Source organism: Phalacrocorax aristotelis, chromosome 2, assembly GCF_949628215.1.
Source record: "Phalacrocorax aristotelis chromosome 2, bGulAri2.1, whole genome shotgun sequence".
NCBI lineage: Eukaryota > Metazoa > Chordata > Aves > Suliformes > Phalacrocoracidae > Phalacrocorax > Phalacrocorax aristotelis.
Window position 1 is genome coordinate 3,120,297 of NC_134277.1, and position 22,769 is coordinate 3,143,065.

Here is a 22,769-nt window from a genome sequence, read left to right on the forward strand (position 1 = left end):
TGCTGTTCTTGAGGCTTTGCTGTTTCATGCTGAAAGTCTTAAATTTGTTAGGGAGCACTGACAGTGTTAGGAAGCACAAGTTTTCGTGGCTTGTGGCGGACGGCTGGGAAGGGGTAGGGAGGCCAAGAGCCACCATTGGCACTGACTGCCATGGCACCCCATTGTGAGTCACGCAAAACTTTTGTGTCCTCACTTTTACCACCCACAACCCAGCTTTGTCATGGGGAGTTGTCCTGGGCAGACTTCTGAACTGAACCACTCTTACACAGTTAGCTGAAATTGCTGGAGACAAGACTTTGTGACGAAGGTTGTGAATCAGGTCTGGATGATGCTAAACTGAAGACTGGGTGATTTGATCTCAGCCTTTTCCCAAGACCCAAACCAAGTTGGTCCTTTTAGGATAAACAAATTCATATGTTTGCTGTGGTTCCTTCGGCCACGGTTTCCATCTAACTCCTTCATTCCAGTAGTCCCTGCCTATCTGGAAGCAGGAAATACTAATTTACCCACTAAGCTCCTGACTGACGTTGTCCACTAACAGACTTGTTGGGCCATGTAGAATGCAAGCCCAAGAGTTTTTACTCCTCCCAGCTAACCTGGGAGAAACATCTATTTGGAGGGATGCATTGTCAGGCCCATAACTGTCAGAAACTTTGTTCTGCCGGCACAAATTGCAATTCCCCTTTCCATACTCAGTCCTGCAAGCCTTTTGCTGGCAAGTCTGGAACTGCACTGAAGACCTGAGCCATTTGCATGATTAAAGGTTGCAGGACGAAGCTGATTAGAAAGATTCAGCAAATTCCCCAATCAGAGCATTAGCACAAATCCACTAGGTGAGGATCTGGCTTTGTGTACGTAGTTGGCTTCTCCTCAGAGTAACTTCCACTGATTTCCACCGAGAGCTGGAAGTTCTCAGCTTCTCTCAGGATTGATCTCTGCACCTGCAGAGTGAATACCTATAAATATTGTTGTGGTTTTGGTGGCTTTTTCTTTATACTATCAAAACCTGCTTCTTTGATTAGAGATGGGGAAAAAAAAAATCTGACAGTGTTTTCTGGCATTTAGTCCCTAATTGGAATATTCCCTTTGGGTATTTAAAAAAAATATTAAATTGGCCCAGATATTTTTTTATGAATAACACTTTAATTAAATTTTTACATATTAAATGTACATCAGTTGAAATAGTTAGACAAATAGCATGAGTGTTAGTCATGTATAAGCAAAGGGATGAATCAGTCGAAGACTGAATATGTTACAACAGCCTTTCCCTCCGAGGGCACATGTGAGATGCTGAAAGGCAAGGGAAATTAACATGAGAGATGGAAGCGAGTGAGAGGGGGAGCACAGAAAAAAAGGCCAGGAGAAAGGCGAGGTACCCAGTGGGATTAATAAGGTAAGGGGTCCCTTGCTTACGCAGGCGTAAGTCATGGAGTCAAGGGACCTGAGCTCCATTCCCAGCTCTGTTACTCATCTGCTATGCAACTTCACAGCATTACTTCGTTTTCCTCTCTTCCTTGCACTTCCACCTCCTCCTTTGGCTAGCCCAGGTTAATTTGACAAGTTCTCCTCCACGTCCACTTCAATCACAGCTGCAGGACTGGGGCTAGACTTTAAGAAGAGTAGTCTAACGGTCAGGGTAGTCAAGCGTGAGGATAGATTGCCTGGGGAAGGGGTGGGAGCTCCGACCTGGGAGGTTTTCGAGAACAGGTTAGACAAACATCTGTCAGGGATAGTTTGGGCAGAGTGAATCCTGCCTTTGGGCAGAAGGGTGCGAGGTCCAAGCCTGACATCTATGATTTTAAGGTTTTTCTGGAGCAGGGGATGAGCCTGCCAGTGCATCTAGATATTGGTTTCATACAAAATAACAAAAAGAGAGTTGTCTCATTAGAAAAAGTAAGATTTTTGTAGAAAAAAATTCTCCTATGCCAAGATGTACCCCTAATTACACTGGCTTAACTTGTCTGCCACTTCCACTGAATTAGATAAAGGTTATTCTGACTTACACCAGGCCAAGAGGAGAATTTGGCCCCATGTTCTGCTGATGGCCAAAATATATTTTTCACTTTAACCGATTTATTCAGTAACTGATTTTCAAAGACATTTCCTAAGGGTTCTTGGTCGTTCTTTTAATTTTTTTCCTGCACTTCATATATCATCTATCCCCACTCATTGCATAGGGCAGCAGCAGTGTTGCCACCAAGGGAGCTTACATTTAACAGCAAGAGAGGAATCTTTAACATCTCCCATCCCAAGAGACTGCAGGATGCGTAGCTTTGATTTTGTTGCTGTAAGACAGGCAGGGATGAAAGCAATGTGCACTGTCAGTAAAGCCTTAAGGTACTGGGTTCCTCCAGCAGTTTGGCAAATGCCTTCCACTCCCACGAAAGCCACCGAAGACAGTGTAGGCAGGGCAGGTCATCACCCTTCCTCCCCCCAAGTTAATACACTGGATAAGGAGCCAGGAGTTGTTCCCACCAACTCTGGATTGCACACACCCATAGCCGTGGGGTCTGGATGCCCTTTAAGAACCTGTAGCAGAACATCAGATGCAAAATCAGGAACATCATGTCCAGTCGTCAGATATGAAGGCAGGGTTGACATAAGAGCAAGCAGGCATTTGGTGAATTAAAAGCAGCAAGAATGAGAAGGGTAAGCAGGAATTGCAAGTTTTCTTGCAATCAGGTCAGCGAAGCTCTGGAAAAGCCTCACAATGTGAAAGAGAAGAAGTAAAAATACTGTAATGACATATAGCCTGAGGAAGGGAATGCTTCATCAAAGGAAATGTTATCATTTGGCTTAAAATGGGTGAACCCAGAGACAGACATCGAAGCTGGATCAAAACCCACAGCACCTGCCTCTTCTTCCCACTGACTCACAGCCCCCGTCTCTCTTCAGAGAGACTCCAATCCCTACCTGGAGGTTATTCACATTCTGGGTGCCCATCGTTTTCCTTGCCTGGGAGGGCAAAACCTATGTGCAGTTCAGACTGGAAGGGATCACCTCCATAGGAGAGAGCATCTCTGCACACCTCCAGCTCCGCTCGCCACGAAGGCTGACGAGTGTATGGCACGGGGCTGGGTGAGAAAACTGCATCTCTGTAATTAGGTAGGTGGGTGTTATTTGAGCTTAAGAAACCTGGGCAAAATAAGGTAAGCATAAGATTAATGAAATTGGCTTGTCTTATGAATACAAATGATGAATGGTTGAGAAAGTTGTCTGGAGGTGTTTGGTATCCTTTGCTTCTACAGTAGAAGTGTGTTTTTGTAGGTAGTGTGTTTTTGTTTTTGGGGTTGTTTTTTTTTTTTTGAGGTCAAGTAGCTATCTCATGCTACAACAACTGTGCTGTAGTTCTGGTTATGGGAGGGATCATGTAGGAGCAGGAGAACTGAGTCTTGACAACATCTATCCATAATTTTGAAGTTGTTTCGGGGTCACTAGTTCAAAAATCTGCGTGGCTCAGTGCGGAACAGTAATCGTCATGTCTGAGAGCTTCTTGGTGGGCATCAGAAAACCCAGACCGTTCTCCTGACCCAGGCTGGGTGTTCCAGTTGAGGACAGCTCACTCCTTGAGCTGGGACCTTGTCCCTGCAGTAAAAGCATGTGGCACTTTCCCTCTCTGCAGGATGAGAAATGCATGTCACCTGCTTCCCCAGTGTGGGCAGAGGCATGTGGTGGACAGTTGTCCACGACAAGTGGCCCATTCTCATTTGCTGGGGCAAGGTAGATGCTGTTTCTGTGTGAGAGAGCTTCACTGTTTTAAATCACAAGTTACGGCTATTTTATTTTTTTATATTATTTAACCCCATCTATCATTTGACAGCAAAGCTGATGGAAAAATTCCATTTATCTCATTTCAGTGGTCTTATATTCACCAAGAACTCAAGTTCTTTATCTTAGTCTGGGTGTGACAGATTGTCCAGTGGTCTCCTAGCCAAGTATTCACCTTGCTTGTTTTTGTTCAGCTTCCCAAATCCAACTGATGACATTTTCAGCCCAGCAGGATGACAGGGTAACTCTTTGTGGTAGCTAAAATGAAGCATTATTAGGACATACATGCAGTAGGGGGTGAGGTCTACTATAAAAGCATTGTGGTGTAGATCCTTTTCTTCAATTTTTAAGTACTAGGACTCATTTCTCCATGTCTGGGAACAACACCAGGCTTATCACCACTTCACAGACTTGTCTTAGCAATACTGTCAATGCACAATGGTGTATGGAGGGATATCTTTATTTTTTTACTTTTTCTGTTGTGATTAATTTGATTGTGTCTTCCTAGGACTGAAAGATTTAAGGCAATGACTCTTAGAACATGACTGTTGGTCATAAGAGTCCCTGCAAAGGCTTGGCCATAAAAGATCTATGCATGACAAAGTCCAGGGTCTGCACCCGCTTGACCAGCAGATGTGTTCATGGAGGGTACAGCTGTTTCCTTCAGAACAGAGCGGTGTAGGTCAGTTCTTGAGGTTCCTGTTTTGGTTGGGTGAGCCGGTAGATTTGTTAGTTTGCCCACACTTAGAAGACACACTCCTTGCTGCCGCGTCCTCACATGCACTCCCTCCGTGATGGACAAGTACAGAACTGAATACAACTTTAGACAAGTGTTCAATATATTTAGCTCCCTTTTCCACTTGCAAATTATACAAGAACTTCAACTATGATCAGAATATCTGACATCCAAAGCTTATCTGCTGGCTTATAATTGCTTGTAAATCATCCAGTCTGTGTCTGGGTCTTTGCAATTTTCTTATTCCTCTCTGCCTAGATAGATCTGCAATCCCCACTGCTTTAGGAGCTAGCTGCGTCCTCAAGTGCTTGGGATTAGAAAGCAGGAAGGTAATGATCGCTCTCTATTTCACAGGTGGACAATCAGGGCAGAGGCAGAGCAGATGAGCTTCTCAAAAGTCATGCTGTTAGGACTGAGCCCCTTCTCCCTCAGGAACCACATATCCAGCCTCTAAACCATGCCTCCTCTCACGAGCTATTTATAAAAAGTGGCTTTTGTGCTTTGGGAGCTGTACAAAACTTTTCTGCCTCTCCAACAGGGTGAAACTGAAACCCACAGGAAAAAATAAAAAGATTTCCAAAGCCTGCTGCAGGAGGGTGAGCAGTTCCCTGCAGTTCCCCCAGCACCCAAAACTGCCTCCCTTCTCCAAACTGAGCCTGCAAAGCAAAAACTCCTGCAAGCCAAAAAATTGCTTAATTGCCTCAAATTGATTCCATGGTTTTATTAAGATATTTGCCCAGCTCATTTATGGTTAATTATTTGTATTACGGTAGACTCTGAGGCCCCAAGCAGAGATCAGGGCCCCATTGTGCTAAATACTGTACAAGCACATAATAATGAAATCACTCCTTGCCCCATATAACTTACAATTATGTGGAGAGCTGCAATGGAAACACACCACAGCTCCTGTGAACACCTTTTAGGAGAGGCTAATGTGGATTTCGAAAGCCAAAATGATCCCTCATGAGAGCCTGGGCTGCTTCCATTGTCCATATTCCCTGCAGCCCCGCTCTTCTTGCTGAGCTCCAGTGGGAAATAATCGAGGGAGAATATTGACAATCAACAGAGGAATCCCCCAACCTGGCCCAAGGCTTCATGATGGGACGGGGGGACATAGAGATGAGGAAAAAAAAGTGGGGAAAACAAAACAGGTTCCTGTGCTGCTTTCCCCTTCACCTTTCATTTGTGCTTGGAAGCTCAGCTGCAGGAGGCTCATGAGGGAGCTCGTTTCCCCGGGGATTTCCAGGATCATTTTGCAGATGCAAAGCTTTCCTCTTTTTAGGTAAATGTTAAGATGAGCACCCAGCTTTCAGCTAGCCTTGGAGAGACCCCACACCCGCTGCCACTGCCTTCCTCCGCTTCTCAGCCCAGGCTAGTAAGAGGAGCAAAAATGCAAAAGGGGAACACTACGCTTCTCCTTCACCCTCCTCCCACCCCACTCTACAGCCAAATCTCTGCGGCTGCATCTCACGCGTGCATGGGAGGTCTTGCTTATCGAGGGGTCAACACTGGGGGAGCTTTTCCACTCCTGCAAGCAAGTGGGAGAGTTTTGAGATCTTGAAGCCTTGATGGAGGTGATGCTCGGGGCTGGGAGCACGGCAGGTTTTGGATGAACAACCAGCAGCCAATTCAACCGAAGGTCTTGCTTGTACCCCAGGTGCTGCTGAGCTCTGGGTGACCCTCTGGGGATGCTCAGGAGGTGCCTTGCAGAGACACCATGCATCTCTTCATTGCCCACCTCTGTCTTGTGCTTTTCCCTGCATCGCAACCCAGAGTTGGGAGGACGGGAAAGGCAGCAAACTGTAGCCCAAAGCCAGGGGAAAATCCAATTGTTTCCAAACACTAAACTCAGGACTCAAGCGGAGCAGGAACCTCTGGAGATAACGCAGTGTCTGTGTGTGTGTGTCTGTGTGTAAAACGGCCTTGCAGAATCCCCCAGCTTTAGCAGGGCTTTGAAAAAGATCTGGGTGGTGATTCAAAATCCAGGTTACGACCTGTGACCTTTGGATGAGAAATTGTTGCCATTTAGGATGTGTTAGGAGGTCCATCCTTTTCATCAACTGCGTGTTTCTTCTTGCTGCGGGAGGCAATCACACCGGTATATCATTAACTCGCAGAAAAGGAGGCTGTAAAAGAAGTTGATGGGGGACCTTAGCCCACACCCTGCTGGGGTCTGCTCAGAGCACAATATCCCAGCGACCATGAGATTAAGCTAAAGAGAAAAGTGAAAATGCTTTTCACGATTCACACGCCCTTTAGATTGTTTTATTAAACCATTTGAATAGGGATTTCCCTTTCGGCCGACAACGGGGCCCGGCCAATGCATAGTTCTAGGTTGCTATGACTTAGTTGGTGCTGGCTAATCACAAGTGAGGGCAAATTTCATATAAAATATCTCGGGCCATTGTCAACCTAATGCAGCGTGACAGTGCCAGCACAAAGGGGGATTCATTCACCCCAGCAGGTAATAAGGACGATTTGCCATACCAACCAGGCAGTCTCGAGGGGGGCTGTCAAATACGATCAGAGCAGCGAAATGGAGCCTCACATTCCATTCTCAGGTGGGCGAAGGCGATCCTTTTGTTTGACCATGTTGCTTCTGATAACAGAATACAATTATAATTTTTTTTTTCTTCCCCGTATCCCATTGACCAGCGGGGCTGTTTTGCATAGCAGTCTTTGGGGCTTGCCTTTTTATTTTTCTTGCCTTTTTTTTTTTTTTTCAAGGCCAGAAGGGACCCCGATGATCCTTTAACCTGGAACGCGCCCTGGAGAATTTCACCCCAGTCCTTCCCCGCTCCTTTTCCACCTTCCCCTTTCATTAAGGACTCAGTCCTGCCACAATGAGCATGCTGTATCTCCGCTAATAACCCCCAATTGGCACACAGCTTCCTTTTGTCTAGAGCCTCCCAGGGACGTCGGGCCATTGGGGAGACGAGGGGTCGGGGTAATTCGGGGCGGTTCGAAGGGCTGAGAGGACCGTGCTGTTTCAGGACTTGAGATGGCGATGAAATATTCAGAAGAAGGCATTTACGAGATGGCAGGAGGGGGGGATCAGAGGCCGAGTGTTTCACACATGACCAAGCCAACAGAAAGAGATAAAACGTGCTTGCATTAAGCTGGGTAGGTAGGGCGACATACATGGTAACGATTAGATCGACAGAGAGATAGGGTGATAGAGAGAGAGATAGAGGGATGTTTGCTTTGCAGGTATCAGACTTGGGTTACTGATACCAGACCGTCTTGCTGATTTGCCTATCTTGGGGGTCTGGTTACCTGCGATCACCTGGGGTTATTTTGACAGCAGCTAATTAGCGAGAGCATTCCAGCCCTCAACCCACCCTCAGCTCAGACGAGGGCTCGGACAGTGGCAGAGAGCACTGGCCCCGCTCCCAGTGCCATGCACAAGGCTCCCGGGCTGCTCCGGTGTCTGACAATCTGGCTCTACCTGTTTCAGGTAGAGCCTGAAAGGTTTGGAAACGCGAGCACTGCACTGGAGGCTGCAGCTCTGTTGTGCTGGGTGCAGTAATAACCATATGCAACCAGTAGAAAAAAAGGGTTTTTTTTTAAAAAAAGGAAGAAAAAGGAAAAAAACCCAAGTGTTCACATGTTTTAGGGGAACTTGGCCTTCAGGACTTTACAAGCTGTGTTAACCCAACCTTCTTCCATCCAACATTCCCCCTTATCTGTATCACCTTCATGTTCCCTGGCAGGAATTGCCCATTTAATAATTTCCCTCCAATGATCTGATTCACAGCTAATCTGATCAAATGTCTTTTTAGGGCCTTTCATCTTCCCAGGGACGTGTTGACACTAGCATGCTGGTTCAGAGGAAACAAGAACTCAATCAGAACTTCGTTCAAAACACAGATGGGACCCAAACCTAACCTTTCCTTTAAGATATGCAAAAGTGTGGTTAGCTTCTTGTTATTATGCTTCACATTTGCATAAGTCTTTGCATTTTGGGGCCTGATTTTTAAAAGGATAAAAAAGTCAAACAAACCCCGGAGCTGGATTTCGATGAGAAGAAGTGCAGAATCAGCTGGGCATGGAGTTGACATGGCTCTCTATGAAAAAGGGCATAGGCTGCGGTGTCACGCAGAGCCTGACGTGGATCTGCGGGGCAGCTCCTGGCTGGCATCACTTGCTGCAGTGTGGGTGCGCCAAAGCTGCTTCTGCTCTTGGAGCCACCTCCACCCCATTTCAGGGTTAGACCTGAAAACCTCGATTACCTGCAGCCCCCAAGGACTGATGTTTTTGCAAAGCAGGCTTCCCCAGACTTGGAGATAAATGCATTTGGGAAATGCTGCTAAAGCCTAGAGGACCTGAGACAAGCCTACATGCCAGACAATGGCAGCAGCAGGTGTTTGTGTTTCACTGGTATATGGCTCCAAATCATTCAGGTCAGTCTGTAAATCTACACTGAGGCTGTAGTCTTACAAACAGATCTTTGAGGAATGGACTTAGTGATCCTTCTGCATCCAAGGGATCCCAGGCAATCATTTAGGCTCTGCTCTCATCCAAAGGATCCCATGTAACCATGCTCTTCTGGAGAAGGTTGATGGGGGTTTATATAGCTCTAGACATGTCTTCTCTGTGCAATGCAGAGCTGCTCTGGAAGGTCCTGGGGCTACTGCCAAGACCTACAAGCCCAGATGAGGTGCTGATAAGAAAGTAGCCATGTCCACACAGCTCAGCACAGAGACACCTTGAGGTACTGATGTTCTCATGGAAGACCCTATAGAAAAAGAGTGAGCCAAGCATATGCATCACTCCTAGTGCAATCAAGCATCATGCAGTACTGGGATAGGAGAAGAGTCCTCTCTTTTGCCCCTTTCATCTGTAATGTTGCTGTTGTGGCTGAAAAGATGCACAAAGTTCAGGCTAGAGAGTGTAAGTTGAGATTTTTGTCTCTGTCCTGTATGGACAATATGCCAGATGTGGTCTGTGGTGTCAGTCAACAGTGAACACCATTTGAGTGAATTTATGAGTGAATTTTTATGTGCTGTAATATATTAATTTTGTCTATTTTTGCAATCGGGGAAACTGAGGCAGAGTTTTGGAGTCACTCGTGTCCAGAGGGGGACTTTGTGCAGCATTTGAAGCCCACTGGCTGAGACGGTCACTGGGCTCTGACCTGCCCACAGCCTCCAGAGTCTTCTCAGAGTAATGACAAGGACTTCCTGACTGATGCTGCTGTGATTGAGCAGAAAATCAGGGTGAGGGCACTTGGCTACTTGGTGTTTAGACTTGGGAGTGAAACAAGAAATGAAAGCTTTAAAGAAGCTCAGGATCTCTTCCTAAAGCTTGGACTTTGGAAAGCATGTTCCAATGTACCTAGTGTGAATACAGCATGTTCTGTTGAATTTGGGAATGTGCTCTGTGGAATGATCCACTCTCCCACCGGGAAGCCTGACTTGTCCCCTTCTTTTATACTCCCTGTGTTGAGCACATCCACGGCCACAATTTGCTCCTCTCCACCCTTCCTAATGGGTACAAGGTGTATCTTTGAAAGCAAACAGCAAGCATGGTACAAGGATCCCCTTTTAAGGGGTAAGAGGGTAACTGAAGAGCCTTCCATGCCAGGCCAGGAGATGCTCTTGCAGGAGACCAACATGCTGAGGTTGGTGAGGATGTGTCAGGGGAAATATGAACACTGGAAACAGGGGCCTCTCTGAAGAGGAGCTGAAGAAAGCTTGAGGCTGAGCCAGACAGCTTATGTAAAACACTTTCAGTTGATTTATCTGAGAAGGGATCCTTTATTGCTACAATCGAGAGGAATGTGGTGAAACTGAAGCTCGCCTGCCTCCAAGGCCGCAAGAGCCAATATTTTGTTTCCAACGTTCCCAGTATTTTCCCCACAAGCAATGTCAGGCTCAGAGCAGCCGTGACATCTCTGTGATCCTCCTCCTCTTCCTCCTCTATGATGGGAATGACGCTTGTTCCCCTCCAGCGCTTGGGCACTGTCTCTGCAGCACGGATGGATCTGTCAGCTGGCGTGTGCCAAGGCGTTCCCTGTTCTCCGTCTTCACCTGGTGCCATGCCAGTATTTAATAGTTCTGATTGGCAAATGATTTGCTTCTTTGTGATCATTAAAAAAAAAGCCTTTTAACATTTTTTCCCCCATTTTCCCTGGGGAAAAATACGTCCTGTGCTCTGAGATGTGACCCTTCATTTTTTGGAACCATAGTATCATAGGATGGTTTGGGTGAGAAGGGACCTTTCAAGGCCATCCAGTCCAGCCCCCTGCCGTGAGCAGGGGCATCTGCAACCACATCAGGTTGCTGAGAGCCCCGGCCAGCCTGGCCTTGGGTGTTTCCAGGGATGGGGCATCGACCACCTCTCTGGGCAACCTGGGCCAGGGTTTCACCACCCTCACCATAAAAAATTCTTCCTTATATCTAGTCTGTATCTACACTCTTTTAGTTTAAAACCATTACTCCTTGTCCTATCACAACAGGCCCTACTAAAAATTCTGTCCCCATCTTTCTTATAAGCCCCCTTTAGTGCAAAGAGCATCATCCTCATGTCCTGAACCCTCGCTTCTTGGCTCTGAGGGATCTGCTGGTTGGTGAGTTTAGCACTGAGGCCAGCTGGGCTGAGGGACTAGAGTATCTTCTGCTGGTATCTGGGACGAGCAAGACTGTATTGCTGCAGGTGATCCTTGCTTACCCCACACACTGATTTCAGGGCCAGCAGGCAATGCCATTCATGTTAGTATAAGCCAATACTGAAGTCTGCGTACATTCTGCAGCTCCTGTGAGCTCTGACTCACCAGTCCCACTGGATTTCACTTCTACTCAGAAAGTAGCTGTGCCTGCAAGGCTATCAGTGTGAGCCTGAAGAAACTCGCTTCTTCTGGGAGTCACCATCTGCTTAACAACTGACAGGGCTTTGGCCTAAGGTAGCACTGAGACGTACCCTTCAGAGCTGAGGCCTTCCTCCAGCCTTGGCTTCACTGTAGTCGCAAATCAGGAGCAGGCACTGACTTTTACACCATCAGTGCTTCAGCTCCTGCATCCATGGTGAGAAACATTTAATCGATTTTTTTCTGGCATATTAATCTTTTCTGGCATCCTTCTTTTTCATCTAAAGTGGTGCAGTATGACCCTTCATGCAAGCCCTTCTGGTTGTGCTTTCACTATGGAGATGTTTATGGGTGACCCCCCCCCACAAGGGAACATCACAGCTCTCCTCCCGCATCTAGGTAAGGCGGCTCTGTTGATGGATCCAAGGAGGAAACCACAGTGTGCTGCTAGCAGCTGGGTAGTCCTCTTCGTACTACAGTTGAAAACAAAATTCACCTCACCTGAGACAAAGACTGGGCTTCCAGAACTCTTAAAGCTCATTTCACAAATTCCTCACCATCTTCCTCCATTGGAAAATGCCTTCCCTCCCTGCAATCCCCATGATGTCTAACCTGCAAGAAGGACCCCGAACACAGTAATCAGGGGGAAACTGAGCTGTTAGACAGGCCCCCAGTGTAAAAGGCACAGCTATGCTGGCTCAGAATACCAGAAGCACTGGTTTGCCTCCAGTTTTATTTCCAGTTTCTTGGTTCTTGGAGTTTATTTAGATTTTTTTTTTCCTTTTAATCGAGAGTCGCTGTAATGTCAACTGTTGTGCAAATCCTAACATGACAGCTGTGGGTTTGTATCCCCTCGAGCCAAGGGGAGAATTGAAACCCTTTCTCACACTCCCTGGGTACATGCCCTACCAGACAAATGTTGGAAAGACTTTACACCTTCCGCCCCTCAGAGATGGGTGTCTGGGTGTCTGAAATAGCTGACACAACAGGTAGGTTTCTCTTGCCTTTTACCTTTGAAAAACAAAGCTCAGAGAAAACAGTATGTCTCCTCCCTGCAGTCCTGCTAAGCAGATATGATACTTCCTCCATCTTACCCTGCTTGCTAAATGACTCTCCCAAGAGCATTCAAGAAGTCTGCGGTGTCAGAAATTCAAAGCTTGCAGCCACACCATTGCAATGTCTTTCCAAGGGTGGAATGGGGAGTAGGATCTTCTACTCAAGAGTAGACATGCTAATGATGGCTGGGACAAGGTGGCTAAGATGTGGGTACTCTTTCCTTCACTGTCATACATCTCTAGGAGCAATATGGGACAATTCTGTTCTTTTCCATGTTGTTTATACATTATCCAGCCCAAAAAGGCTTTAAGTCAGTGTTTCACTCCAAGGCCTATGTTTCAAAAAAGATAGTGACAAGATCCTGGGCAGTAAAAGGTTGTTGGCACGGGAGATTTGTCTCCACAGAACCGAGTCAGTAGCTGTCTGAAGACATCAAAGTTCCCTTTGCAAAGGAGTTTCCACACCTTCAGGAAGACCATCTAGAAAAGTGCCATGCTGAGTGGAAAACCCTTAGGTCAGGGTGCATCTCTACTGCTTGGCTATCTGTTCTCCAGGTGCTAAGGTCTGCTTCCTTCCTCGCAAGATGTGCAGTCCAGAACCCAGATCTCACTGCTTTCTTTTAAAGAGCAGTCAGTGGAAACAGCAGTGTCCCCTTCCTAAGACACCACCTAGTTCCCTGAGCTGCGGGCCAGGACATAGGACTTGCAGCTTCAGCTCCCAACACATCTGAAGGTGTGTTGCATTGCCCTGTCCCAGAAACCTGCTGTCATCACCAGGCCACTATGTGGTGAGGGAGGAAAGATTTAGGCTGTCAAAAGAGGGGACAACGGGGCTCAGTACTAAGGTGCAAAGGTGGCAAAAAGGGATTGTAGCTTTTTAAGACGAAAATAAACCATTATGTTCATCTTTCTTCATCACCGCAGTCCTTCCTTCCACATATCTGGGATATCTACCTGACCTGGGGTTAATCAGTTAGTCATTCAGAGAAAGATTCAGGGAAAATAAGTCACTGTCTGGGCAGAAGAACACATAAGAGCAGGTTTCATGTAGTAGACAGTTGAGATATTTGTGTGGTTATTCATTTGCCTTCCTCACCCCACAACTTGGATGACCCTCTGTTCAGCTCCTACACCTTCTGCCCGTGGTTCTGAAGACATCACTGAATTTAGCATTGCAGGCTCCTGAGGAGATAAGTAGGATTGTCCTCAGGTGTATGGATAAGGAAGCAGAAGCTCAGGCAGACAGAAGTATTTGCTCAAAGTCATGTTAAAAAGCCCTGTGAAAGCAGGTAATCAAATCTTAGATCGCTTCATCCTCAGGCCTCTGAATTCTCATATCGATATTGCTTGGTCATGTGCTTTTGCATCCCAAGATGTTTCTGCTGCTGAGACAGGGTGGTCAGAGGTGCTCTGCACAGGACAGGCAGGCTCTCAACTTCACAGACCGGGCTCCTTAGGGAACAATTTCCAGAAGTGACCAGTGACTTGGAGACCTCTGCATTAGGGGGCAGCTACGAAGCCTCCTGAAAGACCCTCTGTAAGTCTCAGCACCTTTTTCACCGATAGCCAGCCTGCCCCAAAAAGGCTCCAGAACAGGGTATCTTGAAGCACCAGCCATCCAAGTCTCTAAGCCCTGCAGGGGAACCCAGGAGCAGGCAGGAATTAAACAAGCTGAAGCCAGAGCTTTGGTGACCTTGTGCTGCACTGAAAACAAAGTGGTTAAAATGCTCTTAAGTCAACATCCCCATGAGGTATTAGTCCCTATTAACCTTCTGTTGCCAGATGACTTTCCAGAAGCTCTCTTCAAGTCAGAACGAGCTGCTTGTCTCCCGCTACCAGAACCACCCAGAGAAATGAGGTGACCTGACAAATATACTGCACTCTCCTGTTATCTTTGCTAAGTCTCTTGCATTTTTATATGGCACCTTAATAACCCCTCATTTCCATTACAAGTGCATGCTTTCCTTCTGCTTATCTGTATCTCTATACACTCCTTCTCCATTCCTGCAGCCACACCGCCTCCGGCTACAACCCGGGGAGCTCTTCAGAGCTCAGCAGGGTCAGGTCTGCTTAGCAATCGGAGGACAGTCCTATAACTTAGGAGGTGACAGGACATGATTCACGCGATGGCGCTCTTCCATTTGCGTCAATATTGAACTCGGTGCCTTAAGTTAGGGGTAGGAGATGTAAACCCAGTGCCCTAATTTCGTGGAGTCATTAAGAGATGGGCTGCAACTTTCTCAAGAGACAAACTCCTAACCTCAGTGCCCGGGGCCAGATCTCAGCTTCTTTGCTCAGCCTGCCTACATTCCCCAGGTAGTTACGATCAGATACAATGCTATTTGCTTCCTGTTGTGTGCTGTTAAGTGGTGGCTGCGCTCCACCCCAGGGGTGGCTGCATTTCAAAAGCAGGGGAGTGATTACGACGGATACAGGCTGTAAAGGCATTGGGCTCTTTCTGGGAAGAGAAGACCTGAGTATAATAATCAGTGCTTCTTAAGGCAAATGCTATCAACACCCTCCTGGAGCTGTAGGGTCTCAGTAAGAGCTAGCAACGGCAGAGAGTTTAGGTAACAGGCCTGGGATTTAGGATAGGGTAACTACAACCAGAGCTATCCTGTAACTCCTTGTTCAGCTGCGACCAAGCCCTGGCAAATGCAGAAATTCTGCACGCCCTCTGGCTGCGCTGTGTTGCCTGAAGGTCCATGGATTTTGGCGAGCTCTACACCTGCATGCACAGAGAATCACCTCTGTTCGGAGCTAATGGCTCCTGCTGAAGCCCAGGTGGGATCCACGACCTGTGGACTCCTAAGCCAAGGCCACCCCTCTTATACCCATGCAGTAGAAGGTTTTCTGCACAAACATCATGGCTGTAAATGCTTTCTTTTCAGTCCCAGCATGGCAAGACTCACAGGATCTCCATGGCTTTTGCAAACATCAGTTCAGCACCTACAGCACCTTCCCAGACAGACAAAGGCCTGGATCAGGTCTCTCCTCCTGATCAGAGGAAGGGGTGATTCCCAAGAGATGAGAGCTAACCTACCCAAGCAACGTGCTTTAGCCACCACAGGTGTCAGATAGAAAGGGGAAGAAAAAGACTTATCATGTTCCTCTCCTGTTCATGGTATAGCAGCATATCAAAAGGTTTCAAGATTAGTTAGGCCACAATGGGAGGAGGTAGAAGGTGCGTCAGCTATTCTCTGTTCAGGCACTACACCTTCTACCACCCTACTAGAGGATAATGGCATTCATCCCACCAGCTTATCTGACTGGCTTCTACGAGAAGCCTTTGACTTTCACAGACCCCAGGGCTGGTCATCAATGTCCAGACACCATACGAAGCTCTCCAAACCCAAGATTTGGTTTCTGGATCCCACACGGCTTAAGCAAGCGGAAGATGCCAAGTCCGCAGCCCTTTTAGAACTAGACTTACCTGTTCACGCTCAAAAGCTGAGCTTTCACACAGCTCAGGAACTGTGTGGTCACCATTTGCAGGAAGTTAGGATCCTCCAGGCTGGACAGTTGCTGAACAAGGGTTTTTCAAAATCACATTGTAGAACTGAGGGTTCCTGCATTTTCCTTTTTTGGTTCTAGCCCTCGGTGACTTACTAACCTCACCATGCGTATTGACAACATGTTCCAGGACATTGCTCATACCTTCGGCTTGTAAGTTCATGCACATTATTTGATTTGCATATTGTTGTATTTGGTAGTCTTCCCAAAGCGAAGCAGTGCTGCACAAGTTCTTGCTTAAGCCTTCAATCCAGCCGGGACTGCTCTGCAAGCATGCAGTTTTGATTTCTCCCCGAGAACATGTTGGCTTTTTGGCTTGGCATATTAAACTCTCTTTGCATTAGTAAAGCCTGGAAGCATCTAGAAAGTAAAGATTAAGCCAAAATGCCCAGGGAATGCTCAGATCAGCAAAATATGGTGCAGAGAAGGTTTGAGCCGTTTTGAGTAGGCACCTCATCAGCTGATGCAACGCTCAGTAGAAGCTGGTGAAGTTGCATCAACTGAAAACCTGACCTTCTGCCTTTATGGATCTATTCATATTTCAACAATCTCCTAGCCTAATCATCTGAAAGGTGTCAGAGACAACACGCTTTCGGGGCTAACTGATCTCATAGGCACGAGGTGACCTGGTGTGGGGAATGGTATAGGAGGTCAAGGGAGGCCAGTTATCAGAATCGTGTCTTTGTAGAATGGCCTCAAGGGTTTGAGAATAGCCCTGTTCTTGATAAAAATGCCATTTTGCTGAAGCCAAAAAGCATTGCAGTGGTGTTTTCTGAGGTGTAGTATTGAACTCCAAGGTCATTTCTAGTGAGTGAAGAACCATGATGAAACCAAAACTGCAGGGAGGGGAATAAAAATGATATTTTGGTATATTTTCCATTTGCAAAGCAGTTTGAAATATTTCGTTTTCATTTTGGCACAGTGTAGAAAAAGAACTGGCATCCAGGAAAGTCAGGCCAATGCTAAGCTACCATTCCTAACCCAGCTCCAGCTAGGATGAAAGGCTATGAAGGAAAGTCTCCGCAAAGACTAAGGCTCCTCAGTCCCTAACCATAGCACCTTTTGGCTGATACCACCCACCATCCTGAGGCAATGGGAAGAAGAGAAAAGCTTATTTCCAGTCCCTTTAACGTGGGCCTTAATTAGGCAAGTGAGTAAAACTTCGGATAGATGCAACACACCATATATTGAACGCAGTCTCTAAGTAAGCTAGCTTGACTAGAGAGCCTAGGGAAAAGAAGGTGGCCTCAGGATGGAGGGTGAGGACAATTTTAGTTTACACAGTGAGGATTGGGAAGTATCTGGCCATCATGGCGTTTTCCTACCTTCCAGCCATCAGCAGCTCTCCCAGTCAAGAAGGAGGTGCTTTACCTGGTGCTGGTCCCGCCACTGAGGGTGGAGGCTGTCATTAAATGTAGACCTGCATTTTTCTTGTTATGGGAACAGTCCAGATTCTGTGCACCTGAAGCCAAGACTGCAGCTCAGGGTATGGCAACGTGGTGCATTGCCTGCAAAGTACCATGCAGTATATTCTATATGCCCCCTGAAACTCAGCAGTTTGCACTGCTTTTTGCCATGCCTCTATACTAAGACCTCAGGATGACCTTAGTCGAAACTTCTTGGCTGACCTCACTGGCCTTGATTCAAGCCTGGTCCTGTCTACACAGGAGCTTATTTCCTAGTATAAGAAAATGTCTCTGGAATAGGTCCAAGCTGGACCACAAGGAAGAGGAGAGTTTCCTGGCCTTCTGCCATGCCCTCGAGAGAAGGTGTTCACAGGGCTGATCAAAGCCATGCGTGGTCCCTTCACTGGCCACTATTCACTGGTTTCTCTCTTCCACAGCTACCAGGGAATCAGCCTTTGTCCATGCCATTGCCTCTGCTGGAGTGGCTTTCGCAGTGACCAGATCCTGCGCCGAGGGCTCGGCCACCATCTGCGGCTGCGACACCCGCCACAAAGGCTCTCCTGGGGAAGGCTGGAAATGGGGGGGCTGCAGCGAGGACGTGGAGTTTGGGAGCATGGTGTCTCGGGAGTTTGCAGATGCCCGAGAGAACAGACCAGATGCTCGGTCAGCCATGAACAGGCACAACAACGAAGCTGGAAGGACCGTAAGGACATTTAGTTTCACCTTTCTTGGTCTCCCTTTAATCTTTTCTTACCTGCAGTAATGAACAATGGGACAGAACTGATGGGAATAACCAAACATAAATCTGGGCAGTTTTGCATCATGAAACGATGATACCTGCCCTATGATATTTCTTGTCAGGGAGGTGATTGATATACCTTATCTATGAAAGCTGTAAGTAAATTCACCCACCCAGATGTAAATGCCTACCTTGGACAGACCTTTTTTATACAGAATGGATCAAGACAGAGAGGTCTAGGATGGGATTTCATCCCAGCTTGAAGGAGACGTTTGAAATAGCTCCGTTAATGATGCCTTCACTGTGCCTGTTCCCCTCCATTTGCTGTAGGAAGAAGGTGAGCTGTACGGCCAGAGATGTCTGTACTGTAGACATCTGAAGTTAAAAGAAATGGACCAGGGTTTATAGGGAGGATACAGCTGCTTAAGCAAATGCATTTTAGTATTAGCTGAGATATCCTGAAGTATCCAGCCTGTCCTTGGCTGCTACTGGGAAAGACTCTGTGTCTCCTGCAGGTCCTCTGCCATCTTGGGACTGATGCCTTAGACACCCCTGGAGCTCACAAATGGCATTAGATGCTTGTGTTTAGGCAAATGAATCCCAGCCTGAGTGCAATAGTCCATTCCCCTGGGATCGCCACTCTGCTCTGTAGGCTTGAGGGTGGGGAAGAACAGGACAGCATTTCCCACCACCCCTCTTCTCAACACAGTTCTATTTCCCAGGGAATATTTAAAGAAAATAGGAGGGAATGTGACTGGTACCTCCTGATTAAACTTGGAGCATGCCCCAAAGCCATCTAATCTGTTTTCACTTCAGTCATGGAGAAAAATGTATAAGGGACAGAAAGCTCAAAATCTTGCCCTCACCACAGTGACAGCCTCGTACACAGTGAATCTTTTCCATAAGGTAGAACGATCCCAGTAAGAGGACACTTTCCTTTTCGTCTAAAGAATAGCCCATAAATGCCAGAAGAACGTAAACTATGGGAAACAGTTTGTGAAACTGAACCACAAAGCTCTTGCTAATGGAGACCGTGCCGCAGCTTCTCTGAGATAACAGCATTTTTTCTCATGTAGTAAACTTGAGATAGCTTATCCCTCAGTGGAAGAAAGATATCTCCCTGTAATCATAAGAGATTAGTATGGTCTTTTTCCCTCAGCAGAAGGTCTTACACATGTCTAGGAGAATATATGACTGTGCAGTGAGCTATAGCAAAGCCACCACAGTGATGCCGTGCTAGGAAACAGCTGTCCTCCAGCAGGCTAGGACATGGGTGTGAGCTCCTCAGGTGGACACTGTCAAATCCTGGTGGAGTTATTCCACCTCACACCACAGGAGAGCTGGTCTGAAATAGGGACTACAACCTTTCAAAATGAAATACCACCAGAAACAAAAATTGTCTGCAATATAGATGACTACAAGCAATAAAGTGGTTTCCTCCAGCACTGGCCCAAATTATCCCAGGGATCCAGCAAGCATTGCTGGTGGCATCTGCCAGGATAGATAATGAGACAGGACTGTGGGGGAAGCTGGGTAGAGTGGAAAGGAGGGATTTGCCTTAAAGTGAGAATCCTTGGAAAAACTGAGCTTTGAGCAAACATCTCTGCGGTCATAGGCCTGCAGACATCTTTTTACTGTAAGTCTTGTTACTTGACACTGAGTTGTTTTTGGACATTTTACAGATGTCAAAGATTAGAGACCAGATGTCACCATTATCTGAAATCCTACTGTTTTATAAAGCACTAGTGTTTTCCATTCTCACCATGCCAGCACTCATGGGGTAGCTCTTCCAGGCCTCCATACTCAAGTGTTTCCAGCTAAACCTGAGCCATAGGCAATGTTTCATATTAGTTCCCATACCAACTCAAACCCTACCACTATGCCAGAAGCTTTGATTAAGTTCAGCGTGATTATATGAACCAAACGTTTTGCGGTTCTCTCTCATCGCTAATTACAACCTCCTTTGCGGCGGGTGATACTCTGTAAATAACACAGGAAAGCACCTGGTGAACACCAAGGTGCTGATTCATGGCAAATCTTTTGGACTCAGGCTGGCACTAGTCTGTTCACGTACCTGGAAATTTGCTGATCAGTCTGAAACTGCAGATTATCAAAGTAAGTTGCATAAGGCTGTCTCCCACCTCAGTATACTGGAGGGCAACACCTCTAGAAACATTTAGCCTAATTTCATAAGAGATAAAAGCAAATAGCAAATTTCTGAGATCAATAATCACCTTTCCATTTACTCCAGGAGAGTGTTTTATGTCAAAGTGTGAGCCTTTAAAATCAAAAGTTGGACTCATAATTTTTTCTTTTAAATGGTTTTAGAAAAATCAGAAGCCTGGCTGAAAAATAAAAATATATTATTTTCAGGTTTCTGAACATAGCAAGGTTAGAATCTTATTTGCTCAACAAAAACACACATAAAAGATGGGATTCTGGACTAGAGCGTTAGGATGTTTCATATTTCTTTGATTTCCAATGGAATAGCTGTGTATTTCAGTTACAAAAACGTTGTTTAGAAAAAACGTTACCTAGATGTGTCTGAATTGTGTTCCTGGGTGACAGGACTGCGATATTCACCCATAGACATCGATAAGGTAGAAGCTGGTATGCACAGAAATCACTTCAGCCCTTAGTGAAAGCACTTGGTAGATGCTTAAAGTTGGAGTGGGAATCAGAGATAGTCACTGAAAATAATAAATTTGCAGTGGTTTTATCTGCCTCAGGTCCAGCACCTGTGCAGGGCATTGACTGGAGGATAAGGTGATTTTTGTTGAAAAGTGTGTAAATATGTCTATGAAAACACTGCAGTTCTTTAGGAAATCCTGGCTAAATAGCAGAATGAATTATGTGTTTTGCTTACAGGCTAATGTGTTCCTTCTTCTTCACCTATCCTCTCCTCTTTTTCAGTCTATTATTGAACTCATGCATCTTAAGTGCAAATGTCACGGCCTCTCAGGCAGCTGTGAAGTGAAGACCTGCTGGTGGTCTCAGCCAGACTTCAGGGTCATCGGTGACTACCTCAAAGACAAGTACGATAGCGCTTCTGAAATGGTGGTGGAAAAACATCGAGAATCCCGTGGCTGGGTTGAGACCCTCAGGCCCAAATACAACTTCTTCAAGGCTCCAACTGAGAAGGACCTGGTTTACTATGAGAACTCACCAAACTTTTGTGAGCCCAACCCTGAGACAGGCTCCTTTGGGACCCGTGACAGGATCTGTAATGTCACTTCCCATGGGATTGATGGTTGCGACCTTTTGTGCTGCGGCCGCGGGCACAACACAAGGACTGAGAAACGGAAAGAGAAGTGTCACTGTATCTTCCACTGGTGCTGCTACGTTCGCTGCCAGGAATGCATACGAGTCTACGATGTCCACACGTGCAAATAAAGCAGGCAAAGCCCTTCGCTGGGCTCCAAGTGGAGAAATGGATTTGAGCCTACTTCCTCTGAGGTTGCAGACATGAGAGAAGTCTACTTTTATGATATTAAAAGAATAAAAACTTTAAAAAAGGCTAAAACTGGTTGGATAGAATAGGTCTAAGGACTTCTGGACTATCCTGAGGTACATCTGGCAGTCACACAAGTTATGCCCCAATGATGCCTCCTGTAGGAGACAGTGGTTTTCCAACCAGCTGACAACGCAGAGCTGGAAAGAAAAGCATCAGCAAAAGCATGGATTTGCTCTGCTCTCACCCACCTGAAGTGACTCGTGTGATTAAGTGTCCTTTGAAAGACTTACATCTTCCTAAACATCTCCTTTTCCCTCAGCCCAGCAGTGGCTGTGTTGGACAGCAGCACTAAGCTTTCTGAGATCTATCTACATACCCAAATGGCCAGACTCTGTGTATAATATGAGCAACAACAACAGCAGAAAAAGAAATAAAAGCAGATAAATTAATGATTTTTTTTTTTAAAAAAAATGCAAATAGTCCTTTACTTTTGCCCTGGAACCAGAGAAGTCTACAAATATATAATAGAGCTGTAGAGTGGGCAGGCTGTTCGCGTGAACTTCTTAGCATAGTAGCTTCTGCCAGTTTTGACATAGGATTCAGTGACACCTGTAGAGAGGGAGGGAGGGAGAAGGAGAGGGCGAGAAAGAGAGAGAACAACTGATGGTTTCCTGCAGATGCACACACAGGTGATGTGCACAGTACGGAAAAGGTCAGTGCCTGATATGTGGAGTGAAGAGGACTCGGTGTGTGTATTGAGGAGACAATCCCACGAAGGGAGGTGTTGCTCCAGGTGTGGCTGAGTACGTGGCTCAGCCAACGAGCCTTCCACAGAAACGTGCGGGGCAGAGCAATTGTCCCGGGGCTGGACACTCGCTGCTGGGCATAGGACATCCAGCTCCTCAGCATCCCAGCTTGTTCCTGTAGAGGAGGAAAGGGAAAGTTTTACCCCTCCCACCACCTCATTAGAGAACACCGTCACCAACAGTGGAAAGTGCACTTAGTCCATCCGCTCTCTGCACTTCATGCAGGCTTCCCCCTGGGCACTTAGCAAAACCCTTAGACCACAAGTCTGTCAGGAACAGGACTCTGAAGGACTGCTTGTCACCCATTAATTTACAGGACGGCGAACCAACCCACCACCACCACCCCCCACAAGCTGGAACAGTTTCAAACTTGAGCCAAATTTTGTTCCACATCTAATTTCTACAGCTATTCCCATCTCTAAAAGTGGCACAGATTAAAATGCACAAAACCCAGACTCTTAACCAGCCCAGAGTTTTGGGCGAT

The 22,769-nt window shown here is 46.5% G+C and overlaps 1 protein-coding gene across 1 annotated transcript in view; it reads left to right on the forward strand.

Annotated features, from left to right (window-relative positions):
- Nucleotides 1-21,941, forward strand: part of WNT3A (Wnt family member 3A) — an 87,424-nt gene extending 65,483 nt beyond the window's left edge. Inside the window, exons 3-4 of the mRNA XM_075086101.1 lie at nt 17,724-17,989; nt 20,939-21,941. Coding sequence (XP_074942202.1) covers nt 17,724-17,989; nt 20,939-21,418 — 746 coding nt within the window. The 3' untranslated portion in view covers nt 21,419-21,941. The remainder of the gene's footprint in view (nt 1-17,723; nt 17,990-20,938) is intronic.
- Nucleotides 21,942-22,769: the final 828 nt, after the last annotated feature.